Source organism: Coffea arabica, chromosome 11c (assembly GCF_036785885.1).
Source record: "Coffea arabica cultivar ET-39 chromosome 11c, Coffea Arabica ET-39 HiFi, whole genome shotgun sequence".
Classification (NCBI taxonomy): domain Eukaryota; kingdom Viridiplantae; phylum Streptophyta; class Magnoliopsida; order Gentianales; family Rubiaceae; genus Coffea; species Coffea arabica.
This window is the reverse complement of record NC_092330.1, coordinates 32,747,963-32,764,638: the sequence shown is the minus strand read 5'-3', so window position 1 is coordinate 32,764,638 and position 16,676 is coordinate 32,747,963. Positions and strand designations below refer to the sequence as shown.

At 32.8% G+C, this 16,676-nt stretch overlaps 2 protein-coding genes across 2 annotated transcripts; one reads left to right on the top strand and one right to left on the bottom strand.

Moving 5' to 3' along the window:
* Positions 1 to 3,192: 3,192 nt before the first annotated feature.
* On the bottom strand, positions 3,193 to 7,668 carry LOC113715706 (G-type lectin S-receptor-like serine/threonine-protein kinase At4g27290). The gene is made up of 7 exons (XM_027239992.2): positions 6,350 to 7,668; positions 5,516 to 5,659; positions 5,255 to 5,412; positions 4,640 to 4,850; positions 4,088 to 4,325; positions 3,862 to 4,012; positions 3,193 to 3,767 (listed from the first exon to the last, which is right to left on the bottom strand). Exons 1-7 carry the CDS (start codon positions 7,620 to 7,622, stop codon positions 3,474 to 3,476), a joined length of 2,469 nt encoding a protein of 822 aa, XP_027095793.1. The 5' UTR covers positions 7,623 to 7,668; the 3' UTR covers positions 3,193 to 3,473.
* Positions 7,669 to 16,083: 8,415 nt separating this feature from the next.
* Positions 16,084 to 16,593, top strand: LOC140016554 (uncharacterized mitochondrial protein AtMg00810-like). The gene has a single exon (XM_072070099.1). It carries the CDS (start codon positions 16,084 to 16,086, stop codon positions 16,591 to 16,593), a length of 510 nt encoding a protein of 169 aa, XP_071926200.1.
* Positions 16,594 to 16,676: the final 83 nt, after the last annotated feature.

The following is a 16,676-nucleotide window of genomic DNA, read 5'->3' as shown; positions in this document are numbered from 1 at the left end:
GGGGTCTATTTGGTCCTCTAGTCTAATGCAATGTTTTAAAAACCGGACCGTTAATTGAACCGGTGAAGTGAAAGGGTCGAGGTTCAATCGGTCGGACCGGTTCAACCTCGGTTCAATGAATTTTTTAAAAAATAATTTATATAAATATATATATGTACAAAATAAGACATGTAATGGACTAATTTAATATTTTATATGATGAAAAGTTTACTATTTTTTAATAACTTGGATTTTTAAAAATAAATTTTTTAAATTATAAGTTAAAACAAATAAATTTCATCTCAATTTCAATTACATCTAAATCCAATCCCAAAATATCACAATATTTTGAAATTATACAAAATTCATGTCTCTGAGAATTTAGATATTATGAATTTAAATTTTAATTTACGTTTTGGGATTTAGAGATTGCAATTTAAAAAAGAAAATTTGGAGTTCGAAGGAAATCAAGAAAATCGAAAATAGAAATGTAAACTTGATAAGAAACAAAAAAAATAAGATAAAAGTGAGTGGTTGTGGCATTAAATAATTTGGGTTAAAAAAAATTCTTTTTTAACTTTTTTCAATTTAATGGACAAAAACAAAATTAAAAGATGGAAGAAAACATCAATAATTTAAAAATAAAGAGTTTTGATTAAAAAGAGAGTGACAAAAGAAAAGAGGATAGAGAGAGAGAGAGTTGAAAATTAAAAAGAAAGAGCCATGAGGGGATGAGATTTTGTAAGAAAAATGGAAAAAAGAAATATGAGTGTTTGCTTTATATAAATAAGTTATCAAAAAAAAACTAATAAGATGTAATGGTGCAATGGTTAATACATTGGTCTTTTATTACAAAGGTCTTGGGTTCGAATCTTGATTGCTGCATTTTGCAAAACTTAAAAAAAAAAAAAAAAAAAAAAGAGGGAAAGCTGAAAACCGGAAAACCGCCGGTTCAATCCGGTTCGGCGGTTTTCACGGTTCAACCGGTCTTTGACCGGTTTTCTAGCAAAGTCAACAATGCCATTGAACCGGACCGGTGCCATGGCCGGTTTGCGGTTCAACCGGTCGAACCGGCCGGTCCGGTCCGGTTTTCAAAACATTGGTCTAATGGAGCCCGACAAATTTGACCCTTAATACCAACGACTAGACCAGCATTAGGACTAATGAGTCTTGATTACTAGGATTTTATTTTTAAGAGTTTACTTGCCATTCTTCTCCGTTTACTCTTGCTTAGGCATCCCTTAAACGGATGTTAATGCTGGCCAATTAGACAGCCGTTAGAAGCCAATCAAAACAAGTAGTATCTCTTTTCGTTGTCAACTGGTGCACGGAAAATTTCAAAAGAAAGTGATATTCACTTGACAGATATGAGGTGATTTGTGCTTTGAACGTAATTCACAATATTCTGGAATGTGCTGATTTCAGCATCACGGGAATAAATACTTGCTGTCAACCCATTAGATTTAGTAGTTATATGTCCTGTCTCTTGAGGATAAGAGCAGAAGATGATTCCCTGGATGCCCCGTCCAATGATGGCAAAAAAAGCAAGAGATTTCTATCTGAAAATGAACTGAAAATAAGTAAAGAATTTGACCAGATGGTACATCAAAGCCAGTGTTGAAAGAGGAAATCTTTTATTTCTAAGTTTGACAGAAATCGTTCAGCACCAATTGACGAACAATGCTTATTGGTGAATTGCGAGATGAGCTCTACTTAACCCAAAAGACATCCTCTGTATTACTTAATAATAACCAATATTAAATGTCTATGATTGCAGATGATCACGAAATTGATAATAATTTTTTTTTATGTTTATCTTGAGGCACAAGAAATTGAAAAAATTTCCTAGGGGTATGAAATTTAAAAACATTTGGATGTTGATTTTTGCTTTGTCTTTTTCAATTTTAAATTTCTTTTGATTTTTTTTTCTCAATTACCTGCCTTGCTGCATTTTCCAATTGGAGTGCAATACCTAAAACTGACTCATTTGTCAAATGCAACAGAATTTGGTCAAGAAGCATTTTAGCTTCTAATTTTTTGGTATCTCCATAACTTGAAATTTTAATTCATTTGTCGTGCACATGTCGAATTTTGGCACTTAAGATGGACCACAATTTTGTGTGTGTATTCAAGTTTTGGGCTTTTAATTACTGAATTATGAAAATTTGGTATTTAATGGTCTGTGTTGGTCAGAATTCATCAGTTTTTCAAAAATTAGTTTTTTAAATACTATAAAAGTTTTTAAAAAGTACTCTAAAAAGTAGTCTAAATTTTTTTAATGTTTGAAAAAATCTCAAAATATATTCTAAAAACACTTTTTAAATTAAATATCCCAAAATATTTTCTAAAAAATCCCAAAATATACTCTAAAAATTCTGCTACAGTAAAATTTTTCAAAAACACCTCCAAAAGCAGTTAATGCAAACGGAGCCTATAATAGCTTCCAGGGTTTCACATGATATTTACCAATTAGTAAAAGAAAAAAGAGTAAGAAAATATCCATATTAGTGTAACAATACATAATAAAATATACATAATATTTGACTTCATTCGCAGAAATATTAACTAAGTAACGAGATAGTATATATGTATGTATCCATGTACATACGTATTCTATGTGTGTGAAGGAGAGCAATAATTTATTATTGTCTTATTTTGCATCTGTCAAATGATAAATATCCATTTTGCACCATTCAGATCAAAAGATACAAGAAAGATGATAAAACACACTAATTAGATCACAAGTAGCAAGCATAACATGTACTTAAAAAATCTGTATACATGGCAACATCAAGAATAGGTTGTAATCCAATTATTGGGGTGGCTGTTTGTTGTAATTTTTTGAGTCTAAGATGCGATTCTAACGAGCTCTCATTTTATGCTGAAACCGTATACTTTTGTTTGAGGGTTCTGTTTTAAGACCTTATTCATGGGATTGGAGATTATTTGGTGGCTGTTCGTCTGTTTGGGTTGAAAATTATTTGACAACTTTTGCCGGAATAATCTTGAAACATTTTTTTTAATGTGATGTATGTAACAAAAATAGTGGTTGACAAAAATATAAAGGTTACTGAAAAACAAGTTTGTAATCCAAAAAAAAAAAAAGGCATATTGAAACAAAAAATTCTTCTGATAAGAATATGAGATCAACTTAACATGTACAAAGAAGAGGATCAATGGATCACTCTGTTGTCAAAATAGCCAAAAGCAATGTTAACTAAACTAATAAAATGTAGCTTGAGTCGTATTTAATAACACTATCCTAAGAAACTATTTCGTGAGATTGAAATGTTTCCCAGCATAGTAATGGTAAAGGGAAATGTTATGAAATTGCCCAACTCAACTTTCCTCTCTCGTGTGCAAACTCACATTAGTTACCAACTTAACACAAGTTTAATAACAGACTACGCATTATAAATGATGAGAAGTCCCTTTAGTTTTTCGACGTGGGACAAGATCTTTTGAAATATCCCTTTTATTTACAACATACTCAACTATCGAGCATCCAACAATGTGATGGTGAGTTGATTCCCGCTTGAGAAAATCTTATCAGTTTTAAAAAAGCAATTTCTTTCAGTGAAATAGCCAGGCTCCTTAGGGAAAGGTAATGCTCCATCACCAACAAGCATCAAAACCACAGATGACATGCTTGGCCTGTCGTCCGGATATTGTTGTACACATAGTAGTCCTACATGAATTGATCTAATAACTTCAGACAGGAAACAAGATTGACTGAAATGGTCATCGATCAACTCCTGAAATCTGCCATCTTTGAAGAGTAACCACGCCTGAGAATTCAGGAGGAAATTGTGGTAATCAGTGCTGCTCATGAGAAAAATAATGTAATGAATGCTGCAGGAAATGGAATGCTAGGAAACCTACATGCCCAAGAAGACTATGATAGTGATCAGGATGAGTAAATCCTCTGTTTTTCTTCCCAGTTACAATCTCCAGTACGAAAACACCAAAGCTGAAAACATCTGATTTTGTCGAGAAAACTCCATTGACTGCATACTCCGGAGACATGTAGCCACTAAGACAGAATAAAAAGAGCAAGAATTAACTCAGTATCCTATGGAGAAAATATTCAAAGGTCAAGGATCCTTACTATGTTCCAACAACTCTTTTTGTGCGTGCTTCAGTCTCAGTTCCTCCAAAAATTCTGGCCATTCCAAAGTCCGATATTTTTGGTTTCATTTCGCTATCTAACAAAATATTTCCAGCCTTAAGATCTCTATGGATGATTGTCAATCGCGAGTCCTGATGAAGATAAAGAAGTCCGCGAGCAATCCCAATGATAATCTGGAAGCGTTTTGGCCAATCAAGCAATCTGCTCCGATCATTATCTGCACAAACCCAACTTAGTATCTATGCCCGAATGTAAGTAGATTAATTTTGAAAAAGAGGAAAGTTCATTTAACATGAGCAGGTCAATGACCATGCTTTTTGAAGCTTTTTCAGCTTTGTCACTTGAGCATATCATTTGACTGCAAACACATATAGCATTTTTACCAACACTGTTGATTAACTTTTTAGTGAAAGCACAAGTAAGATGAAAATCCTATTCAATTTAAGACGTTTGTACCAGAAAACAAAAATGAAATGCAGGCTATAGACATAAATGTCTCATTAATTCACGTATGATTTTGTTAGAACCAACCGAAAAGGAAGAAGTCCAAGCTCTTATTAGGCATGAATTCATAGATCAACATTTTCTCTTCTCCTTCGATACAGTACCCTAGAAGCTTCACAAGATTTCTGTGCTGAAGTTCTGCAATGCATTTAACCTCATTTTTGAACTCATCAAGTCCTTGTATAGAGTATTCAGAAAGCCGCTTTACTGCAATTTCTTGGCCTTCCTCAAGTGTACCCTGAAAAATGGCTGTTTGTTATTGATCAATTTCAAGCTGGGAATATCCAGCTTCTCGTGTGTGTTTCCACAAATCCGGTGTTTTTTCTTTCTTTCCTTTTCTTTTCTGTTCTTCTGAATCAGATGGATGAAAAATGTCATAATCCTATTAATTATTTAGTGGTGGTGAACATTTTATTTCAAGAGTATGAATAAGAGAAAATACCTCCTATAACAAATAATCCTTGACTAGCTAAAAGCCTTGACAGACCTAAATTACAAATAATCCTCTGCTAATTCTGATTGTTTGGCTTATCAGAGTCAAAACTAGGTCTAGTTCTTTTGAATTTTAAAACCATCAATAAGGAGTTTACCATGCAAGTAGCAATGGTCTACCAAAAGAAGCAGAAAGCAAGTAATCTTTACCTTGTAAACAGGACCAAATCCACCCTCTCCAAGCTTATTATCTATTGAGAAGTTATTAGTAGCCTGCTCAATGGTTTTCAAATCAAACAATGGCAGGTCAAGGTCCTCCTTGTCACTTTCTGTATTAAGGCGCTGCTCTGATCTGCTTTCCATTTTCCCTACCAAATCAAATATGGGAAGATAAAAAGAAGTAAGAATTTAAGCAAAAGTGTATATCTGGTTACAGATAGAGGACAAACTTTGAGAGGAATATCTGCTTACCTTTGCTAGGTAGCTGTTCAGCAAGTTTCCTCTGCCTTCTCTTTTTCTTTTGAGCACACAGGATAAGGCTAAGGACCAGCAGTAGAAAAGCTCCTACTAAAGGCAAGCTGATTCCGAGTATTTTTGCTTTATTTGCTCCAGAGGCTATTTGGCAAGAAAACATGATGATATCAATGCGGTTTTAATCTTGTTATTCAAACATAGTCAGATGTTAGAAACAAAAAGAAGTTTAATCCACTCTGTTAACAACATCAACTCTGTTATTCAATCCACCACTATTTAGATATTCAAGTGATGCATATTCAAAGCTCCAAGGATGTTGCTCATTTGAAGATACTTATATCCAAGGAGTATGTGCTCAGGCCTAATGCTCTTGAGGTCACGAGCTTATGCAGCATTTGCATCTCATTTAGCAATGTTTGTATGGGCAATGACAATTTAAGAAATGTTCTTGATTAAAACTAGAGCAGATGGATAAAAAGTTGGCAATTCATTCTTCAAATCACTGCACGTAAAAGCATGAAGCATGAAGTCTGCTTCTGCAATTCCTCATCTTATTCAAGAACTTCTTATATGACTTATGACCAAGCCTATGAGGCTAGAATTGGCGCAGAAGTGGAGTGTGTGTTCAGGCCCAAAGCTCTTGATCTAACGAAATAGCATTTGCATCTTATTTAGCAATGTTTGTAGGAGCAATGAGAATGTTAAAAATGATGTTAATAGCTAGTGAACATGATAAAAACTTGGAGATTCATTCTCCAACTTCCTGCAAGTAAGTAAAAGCATGAAGTCTAATGCGGCAATTTTATCATAATATAAGTGATAGCATCATACGTATCTCAGAGGCAGCCATCCTTATGTAGATGTCTTGACCACCATTGACCCTGGTCATATCGATCAAATCACCAAACCAAAGCACGCAGCCACTGCCTTTGCCTGTTATGTCCGTATTCGCATAAGCTGTGCAGGAACAGTTTTTCAAGCAAATTGCCTCGCATTCCTTGAGAGTCATACTCCGATTATACCATGACCATCGCGTATCTGGCAACTTAATGCCTGAATACTTTATAAATCCATCTCCTTTTTGACAATCTAAAGGAACTCTACGCTGACAGCCATTAGACCAGTCTGTTGCTTGCCATTCACTGGGGGATTTTGGCACAAATTTATCCAAACAGCTACAGATTGGAGAACTAGCAGTGCTGCAGATACTGTAGTTGTTACAAAGCCCGTAAATATCACAAGTATCAGCCGGTGCATTAAGGTAAACAGCCCAATCCTGAGACTTGTAATTCCAAGTGAACCTCTGAATAATCCCATCAGTACTCACGATAAGCCTAGAGTAGACAGAGGTGTTAATAAGATCATATCTGTAGTATACTTCCTGAGGATTATTTACGAACTCATAAGTATACACCGGATTTGGTTGAAGGCCTGGCGAACCCCAGCTAAGCCTCAGACCATTCCATGGTCCAGTACGAAACCGTGGAGTTGAACCATTCATCAAGAATTTTTGTGGGAAGCCATCAGGATCCACTCTAAATATGAAATTACCTCTTGAAGGATCAACGTTGCTCTTTATAGACTGAATGTAAACTTCGGTGCCTTTCACGAAATTTTCTCCTAACTTCATTCCTGGTAAAAGGGTGTCAGTAGGATGCTCAAAACTCTGCCACAGGTAATTCTCTGGATTATCATCAGCTGCATCTTTAACAACAAGATTTCCTGAATCAAGAAGCTGAGCTACAGGATTCTTCACCGACCCTGTGGCATTGGATGACCATATGGCTGTACCTTTCCCATTGAATAGTGCGAGATTAGCTTGATCAGTCACCTTCAGAAGGCCATTTGTGTCATTGATTGGAACGTCTCTATTAGCAATCCATACCACAGTTAACTTGGAAACTTTTTTGTACCATAATCCCAAGTATGTTCTGTTGGAATTAACATCTGGTTTAAAAAATCCCAGTTCAAAAGCTCCACCTGATGAGATGATCGTTTTGCCATCTGCAAGTGGCTGATTTGTGGTTATGGTATCTGTAGAATCAGATACTATAAGGGTAGGCAACAGAAAACAGAAGCAACAGAATCTGTATAAGCTTTTCATTGATGTCCGTTGCTTCCAATTAAGGATTAAAATATTATCTAGTTCTAAATTTGCAATAAATCTTGTTACTTATACTTCAGATTTGTACGGAAATGGCTGGCTGAAAAAGGCAAGAAGCAAAGCTCCAAACCTGCTTTCCAGCTAAGTGGCCCCCCACGTCCAATTTTCTATTTTACGATTGGTCTTCGTGTAATTAATTCAAAGAATCGTCTCTTTCTTCTCTTTCACATTTCTTATTAGACTAGTAATAGTTCACGTACTTTGCACGTGATTGTAATATCTTAAAATATATTAGTTTTTAGATACTAAAAACTTTTTATGAAATTTTGATCATCAACATCGTAATATAGTATTTTTATGTTATTTATTTTTTTAAGCTAGTTACTTTTAAAATTTTTATTAAATGAAAAGAGACAGAAAACATTCCAATGTAGTTGACATATCCCTTAGAATTGAATTTGAAATCATGAACGAAACACTTTTTGATTTATAACTTGAACTCTAACATATCAAATATTGATAATATCATGTTTTACCAAAAGTATTATATATTCATGACTCTATTGCATATTAGTCACAATCATCAAAATTTTTTATAAACAAAGAATATAATTAAGTTAGAAAAATAAGCATACATGTAATTTGAATTCTTTGTATTATGTTAATTCTATTTTTGTCAATAATGGAGTATAAATGATCCACCACATAAAGGTTTTTTGGTTTGTACATTCTAACAATTAAAATTTTATAGATAGAGATAGTTGGAGTTTTTCTATTTTCTTTTTCTTTTATTCATGTTTTTAGGACAATCCAATGCGAAGCAAGAGCAACAAGTCTACTTTTTTCATATGAGGACAATATTTTTGATTTTAATATTAGTTTTTTTGATGATCATGAAATTGGAATGAGAATTGTGGCTAATTAATAATTTTAATATTAATTTTTTGTATATTGCAGTGTTTTAGTTTTTAATTGCAAACTTTTAATCCATAACCGCCATCATTATTATTAATTATTGGAGTGCATTAAATCTGTCTAATTACAATTCTCACCATAAATGAAATTTACTTAATTTTAAAGCTTTCATTTCATAATCGCTTCCATTATTCACTAATATTGCAATACAATAAATATATGTAATCATTAGAAAAATAAGGGTATTTTGGATATCACCAAAAACAATTTCGATATCATTTTCATTTTATCATTTTTTATTTTATATTTACTCTTATTATAATCCTTATTTTATCATTGGAGATGGTTTCTGACTTGATGGATGGATTTGGTTTGCTCAAACCAATACAAATGAAGCATTACTATATTATTGTCAATAACAATGTTTGTCTTCCCCTGGACATCAGCGATTTGGATTTGTCTTTGGTATTATTTGAATTGTATTCTAACTTTTTAATTCATTTGCTATTTACTTTATGTCATTTTATAAATAGTTTTCAATTTTATTTCAGTTTTTCTTGTTTTGATCAGTTGCTAGTAATGATAATAGTGGTTTGTATGGCGCTATTTTAGATTTCTTTTTTCTAGTTTAATACTGCTATTTCAGTTATAAAGGTGTCATCATATTTCGTATATTGAAATTTCATTGGGTGCAATATGAAAAATTCTTCATATTGTTAAAAGTGCATAATTGCAAAATTTACTTGTGATATTTGTGTGAAGATATATAGATGAATAAGGGTTTTCCTGTCATTGTATGTTTCTCCATTTCTAGAGAGTATCTATTTTTTGAAATTGAATTTTTTTAATAATTTCAACTAATGACTAATGAGAAATTTTCCATGCTTCAATTAAGAAATTTTGATACGTATAATAATAAGAGATAGAGTCCAAGGGTAGGTAAATAGTTTTTAATGAGGAATTTTTAATTATAATTACCAATACCATTAAAATGTAATCAATTGGAGTGTTTTATTTCTTTTAATTAGTGCCACATTAAAATGCAATAATTCTAATTAAAAGACATGAGGGTAATTTAGGAATAACAAAAACTAAGATAAAAAAGTGCTTACACTTGCACTACCCAATACCAACATTCATACTTTTTATATAGTAATGATAATGATTATTGTCAATAACAATGTTTGTCTTCCCCTGGACATCAGCGATTTGGATTTGTCTTTGGTATTATTTGAATTGTATTCTAACTTTTTAATTCATTTGCTATTTACTTTATGTCATTTTATAAATAGTTTTCAATTTTATTTCAGTTTTTCTTGTTTTGATCAGTTGCTAGTAATGATAATAGTGGTTTGTATGGCGCTATTTTAGATTTCTTTTTTCTAGTTTAATACTGCTATTTCAGTTATAAAGGTGTCATCATATTTCGTATATTGAAATTTCATTGGGTGCAATATGAAAAATTCTTCATATTGTTAAAAGTGCATAATTGCAAAATTTACTTGTGATATTTGTGTGAAGATATATAGATGAATAAGGGTTTTCCTGTCATTGTATGTTTCTCCATTTCTAGAGAGTATCTATTTTTTGAAATTGAATTTTTTTAATAATTTCAACTAATGACTAATGAGAAATTTTCCATGCTTCAATTAAGAAATTTTGATACGTATAATAATAGGAGATGGAGTCCAAGGGTAGGTAAATAGTTTTTAATGAGGAATTTTTAATTATAATTACCAATACCATTAAAATGTAATCAATTGGAGTATTTTTTTTCTTTTAATTAGTGCCACATTAAAATGCAATAATTCTAATTAAAAGACATGAGGGTAATTTAGGAATAACAAAAACTAAGATAAAAAAGTGCTTACACTTGCACTACCCAATACCAACATTCATACTTTTAATATAGTATATATAGTATAATATAATAGTAATGATAATGATAATGATTATTGTCAATAACAATGTTTGTCTTCCCTTGGACATCAGCAATTTGGATATTGTTTTTGGTATTATTTGAATTGTATTCTAGCTTTTTAATTCATTTGCAATTTACTTTATGTCATTTTATAAATAGTTTTCAATTTTATTTCAGTTTTTCTTGTTTTGATCAGTTGCTATTAATGATAATAGTGGTTTGTATGGTGCTATTTTAGATTTCTTTTTTCTAGTTTAATACTGCTATTTCAGTTATAAAGGTGTCATCATATTTTGTATATTGAAATTTCATAATGTGCAACATGAAAAATTCTTCATATTGGTAAAGTGCATAATTGTAAAATTTACTTGTGATATTTGTGTGAAGATATACAGATGAATAAGGATTTTCTTGTCATTGTATGTTTCTCCATTTCTCGAGAGTATCTATTTTTTGAAATTGAATTTTTTTAATAATCTCAACTAATGACTAATGAGAAATTTTTCATGCTTCAATTAAGAAATTTTGATACGTATAATAATAGGAGATGGAGTCCAAGGGTAGGCAAATAGTTTTTAATAAGGAATTTTTAATTATAATTATCAATACCATTAAAATGTAATCAATTGGAGTGTTTTATTTCTTTTAATTAGTGCCACATTAAAATGCAATAATTCTAATTAAAAGACATGAGGGTAATTTAGGAATAACAAAAACTAAGATAAAAAAGTGCTTACACTTGCACTACCCAATAACAACATTCATACTTTTTATATAGTAATGATATATGTTAATGAGAAAACATCGCGAGACTAATTGGCGTCCGAGGATCATATATTCACTATGCTTGTAAAGATGGTACTTATTCGAAATAATTGATTAAAACTTCGAGAAAAAATCACAGTTTTGATTCCAAATATATGGGATATGAGTGCTTTTAGCCCCTAAAATTTGGATGAAAACCAATGTAGTTTGAGGAAATGGCCAATTTAGTCCCTAAACTTTTTTTCCCATTGATTTTGTCTTTATATATTATTTGTAACCAATTTGATCTTTAAATTTATATTTCGGTTCCAATCAAAGAATTCAGCGGCGGAGCCACTGCATAATTCTCTTCAAACTCCTAATTGAGCAATCTAAAAGGGGTATTTTAGGAATTTCGATGATGGGGCGGTAACAAAAATTAACCGACAGATAAGTTTTGTGAGAAATACCCAAAACCCAAAACAAAAACAAAAAATTTTTCAAAACTGCCAAGTGGTGCTGGTGGGGTTATGCGGTTTTTGTACCTTGGAGGAAATGATTTCTAAGGTGTTTTACCAACTTATCTGTCTGATTTGTGTCCAAGCTTGGTGGAGTTGGTGTTGTCCTGCAATAATTTGTCAGGTAATGTCCCTGAGAGCTTTGGTGCATGCTTTATTTTGGAACTATTTGGTATCTCAAACGACAAAATTTTCTGGTGAATTACCCGTTGATAGCCTTGTGAAGATGAGTAACTTGAAGAATTTGTCCTTGTTATTCAATAATTTCATTGGTTCTTTGTTTGAATCTTTGTCCAAGATGGTCAGTTTGGAGACTTTGGATATGAGTTCTAACAATCTCTCTAGGGTGATTTCGTCTAGGATTTGTCAGGACTCCAGGAACAATTTGAAAGTGTTGTATCTTCAAAATAATTTGCTCACTGGTTCAATACCAGAGAGTCTGAGTAATTGTTCCAAGTTGGAATCCCTTGATCTCAGTTGTAACTACTTGACTGTGACAATCCCATCTAGCTTGAGATCATATCTCAGCTTCATGTTCAGATTGCTTCGTTAAATCAGCTTTATGGAGAAATCCCACAAGAGCCAATGTACTTGCAAAGGTTAGAGAATCTGATTCTTGATTTCAATGATCTGAATGGATCAACCCCTGCTAATCTTAGCAATTGTACGAATTTGAATTGGATTTCACTCTCAAATAACTAGTTGAGTGGTCAAATCTTGTGATTTTTTTTAAGCTTGGAAACAACTCGTTATCTCGGAATATTCCTACAGAATTAGAGGATTGTCGTAGCTTGCTTTGGTTGGATCTTAATACCAATTTTCTTAATGGGACTATCCCTCCTAGTCTATCCAAACAAACTGGCAATATTGCTACTGCACGGCTTACAGGGAAGTGGTATGTGTACTGTTAGAAATTATTTACAGTTGTTAGTTAATCATATTTGTTTATTTTGTTCTCCCTAATTAGTGGAGTTAGTAGAATTAGTGGAGTTAGTAGAGTAGTTAGTGGAATTAGTGAAGTAACTAGTGGAGTTATTGGGATAGTTAATGAAGTTGTTTTGAACTCTATAAATAGAGTAATTTCATATTATGAGTTAAGTCAGTTTTACAAAGAAATAAAGTCTTGTCCTTTGTTTTTCTTATTATTTTTCTCAATAATTGTAACAGTGGCATCAGAGCTAGATTCGTGAGTGAAAACAAAAGTGAGTTGTGAGAATTATATTGGTAAATTACGATGACCACCGACAATTTTGTGCAGCCAGCAATTCCTCGCTTTGATGGTCACTATGATCATTGAAGCTTGCTAATGGAGAACTTCTTAAGATTCAAGGAGTATTGGCAAGTTGTCGAATCTGGACTAGTAGAGCCAATAACCGGAGTAGTATTGTCAAAGGTGAAGAAAACGGAGATGAAAGCATTGAAACTGAAAGATCTTAAAGTCCAAAATTACCTTTTTCAAATTGATCGAGCCATTTTGGAGACAATTCTTAGCAAATATACCTAGGACTCCATGAAGAAGAAGTATCAAGGAAATGCGAAGGCAAAGCGGGTGCAACTTCAAGCTCTTCAGACCGAATTTTAGACTTTACGCATGAAGTCACGCAAGTCGGTTACAGATTATTTCACAAGAACAATGGCAATCGCTAATAAGATAAGAATCCATGGAGAGAATTTGGAGGACGTCACCATTGTCAAGAAGATTCTTCAATCGATGACAACAAAATTTTAATTTTGTTGTACGCTGTAAAGAGGAATCGAAAGATATTGATACACTTTCAAGTAATGAGTTGTAGAGTTGTTTGTTGTTTATGAGCAAAAAAATTAACCAATAAGAGAAAGAGAAGTAAACATTGAAAGCTTCAACAAAAAGTCACTCAACATGGAGAAAAGGTAGAGGTAGAGGAAACAATGATCGTGGCAACCAACAACAATAATACCAGCACCAAGAAAATCAAATTTAAAGAAGAAGAAGAGGACGAGGAGGCCATCTATCAACAACTCAAAGGTCAAAGTTAGCAGATAAGTCCACTATTGAATGCTACAAATGTCATAGGTATGGCCATTATTAGTCCGAATGTTGAACTAATTTGAATAGACAAAATGGAGAAAGAACTAGTTTTGCAAAAAATGAAAAAGAAGTGTCTCTTTTGATGGTGTATCGCATGAGTTAGAAATTTAACAAAACATGTAGTACTTAGACACCGGTTGCAGCAATCACATGTGCGGAGATAAAAATGCATTCTCTGAGTTGGACAAGTCATTCCGTAATGCTGTCGTCAAGTTTAATGGTAATTCTACAATTTTCATTATGGGAAAAGGAAGGGTAACTATCCAAACTAAAGGAAATTCTTCTACTCACACTATCACCGATGTCTTTTTTGTTCCAAATTTAAAGATAAATTTATATAGTATGGGTCAGTTGCTAGAAAAAAGGAACAAGAATTCTATAAAAAAAAATGGTGTATCTCGAGTTCGAGATGCAAAGTTGGGTATAATTGCTCAAGTTAAGATGACGGCAAATCGTATGTTTCCACTCTATTTACATAACTCGACTTATTCATATTGCTCAACAAAATCAAAATATGTAGCATGGTTATGGCATTTTCGTTATGGACACCTGAATTTTGATGGATTAAAGATTTTGTAACAGAAAAATGTGGTGGCTGGCCTACCTCAAATCACAATTCCTTCAGAAGTTTGTGAAGAGTGTGTTGTTGGCAAACAATATCAGATAGCTTTCCAAAAGAAAAATCGTGGAAAGCAAAGGACATATTGGAACTGGTTTACTCTGATTTATGCAGACCCATAAATCCGCCATCTAATGATAAAAAATATTATTTTACGACGTTTATTGATGATTATAGTCAAAAAATTTGGATCTATTTTTTGTAGAAAAAATCTGAAACATTTTTAGTTTTCAAAAATTTCACGACTCTTGTCGAAAAGGAAGCATGCAAGTCCATAACATTTTTTCGCAGTGATCGTGGTGAAAAATATAACTCATAAGAATTTATAAATTTTTGTGAGGTGCATAGAATTTAGAAGCAGCTTATAACAATTTATACGCCACAATAGAATGGTGTTTCAAAGAGGAAGAATCATACAATATTAAACATGGTGAGGAGCATTTTGACAAAAAGTGGTGTTTCAAAAGGTTTTTGGCCTGAAATTGTCAATTGGATCATTCATATATTGAACAGAAGTCCCACACTTGCTGTTAAAAATATGATGCTTGACGAAGTATGAAGCGGATGGAAACCAACAGTGGATCACTTCAAAATTTTTGGATGCATTGCCTATGCTCATATTTCAGAGCAAAAGAAGACAAAGTTAGATAATAAGGGAGAGAAATGCATTTTTCTTGGTATTAGTGATCAGTCAAAATTCTGTACGATTTATAATCCTATCACTAAGAAATTTGTCATCAGTTGGGATGTACTTTTGATGAGAAAAATTTTTGACCATAGAGCAGCAATGTTTTTAAACAACAAATATTTGTTGATTTTGATGGAGTTGAAGAAAATAGGCAGCAGTTGACAGAACAAATTCCACCAATGATCCAAATGATATACCAAGTTCCCAAACAGTAGCAGAAGATGAAGGATGACCTCAACGTATTAGAAAAAGACCTGCATGGATGATTGATTATGAGGTAACTGAAATTGACCAATCTAAGGACTCACTTACATATTTTGCTCTATTTTTCGGTTGTGATCCGACAGTTTTTGAAGAGGCTATCAAAGATTTAAAGTGGCAGAAAGCAATGGATGAAGAAATTGCAACTATTGAATGACATAACACATTGGAGTTGACTGATCTTCCAGAAGGATAAAAATCTATAGGTGTCAAGTGGATGTACAAGACGAAATTAAAGGAGAATGGAGAAGTTGACAAGTACAAGGCACGTTTGGTAGCTAAAGGCTATAAGCAAGAATTTTGGATAGATTATGCAGAAGTTTTTGCTCCAATCGCAAGGCATGATATGATCAGAATAATGATTGCATTGGCAATACAAAATTCATGGCCTATATTCTAATTGGATGTGAAATCAGCATTTTTACATGGTGATCAATAGGAGCAGGTATTTATTGATCAACCTCCTGATTATGTGAAGGTTGGAAGTGAACATAAGTTGTACAAACTCAAGAAAGCATTATACTGGTTAAAACAAGCTCCACGTGTTTGGTATAGTCATATAGATGCTTATTTTTCTAATGAGAGATATAAAAAATGTTTATATGAGCATACACTTTTTATAAAGATTGAAGATGGAGATAAATTGCTCATTGTTGACTTATATGTTGACGATCTTATTTTTACTAAAAATAATAGTGCCATATTTGCGAAATTCAAGAAATCTATTATGGCTAAATTTGATATGTCTGATCTCGGAAAGATGCATTATTTTTTGGCCATTGAAGCGGTACAATCTGCTATCAAAATTTTTGTTTCTCAAAGAAAATATGTGCAAGAAATTCTGAACAGGTTTCAAATAAAGAATTGTAATTCTGTTAGTACGCCAGTTAAAATAGGTTTAAAACTTATCAAAGAACCTGAAGGAAAGAGGGTTGATAGTACCCTTTACAAGCAAATTATGGGAAGCCTGATATATTTGACAACAATTAGGCCTGATATTATGCATGCTATAAGTCTTATTAGTAGATACATGAAAAGTCCAAGCGAGACACATCTTCTAACTGCCAAGAGAATTTTTCGATACTTGCAGGAAACCATTGAATATGGATTGTTCTACAAGAATGGTGGAAAATCAGATTTGTTTGATTTTACTAACAGTGACTATGTAGGTGATTCTGATGATAGAAAGAGTACATCCGCCTATGTATTCATGATGGATTCAGCAGCTATTTCATAGTGTTTAAAGAAGCAACCAATTGTTACTTTATCAACAACTGAATCGTAGCTGCAACGGCTTGTGCCTGTCAAGCAATTTGACTA

What these genes read in the sequence shown, in the direction of transcription:
- LOC113715706 (XM_027239992.2), bottom strand. Translation starts at nt 7,622, where the DNA reads ATGAAAAGCTTATACAGATTCTGTTGCTTCTGTTTTCTGTTGCCTACC. An exon ending in GATGGCTGCCTCTGAGATAC is followed by an intron (nt 5,660 to 6,349) that starts GTATGATGCTAT and finishes CTTGCCAAATAG; the next exon opens with CCTCTGGAGCAAATAAAGCA. An exon ending in AAAAGAGTTGTTGGAACATA is followed by an intron (nt 4,013 to 4,087) that starts GTAAGGATCCTT and finishes ATTCTGTCTTAG; the next exon opens with TGGCTACATGTCTCCGGAGT.
- LOC140016554 (XM_072070099.1), top strand. Translation starts at nt 16,084, where the DNA reads ATGGCTAAATTTGATATGTCTGATCTCGGAAAGATGCATTATTTTTTG.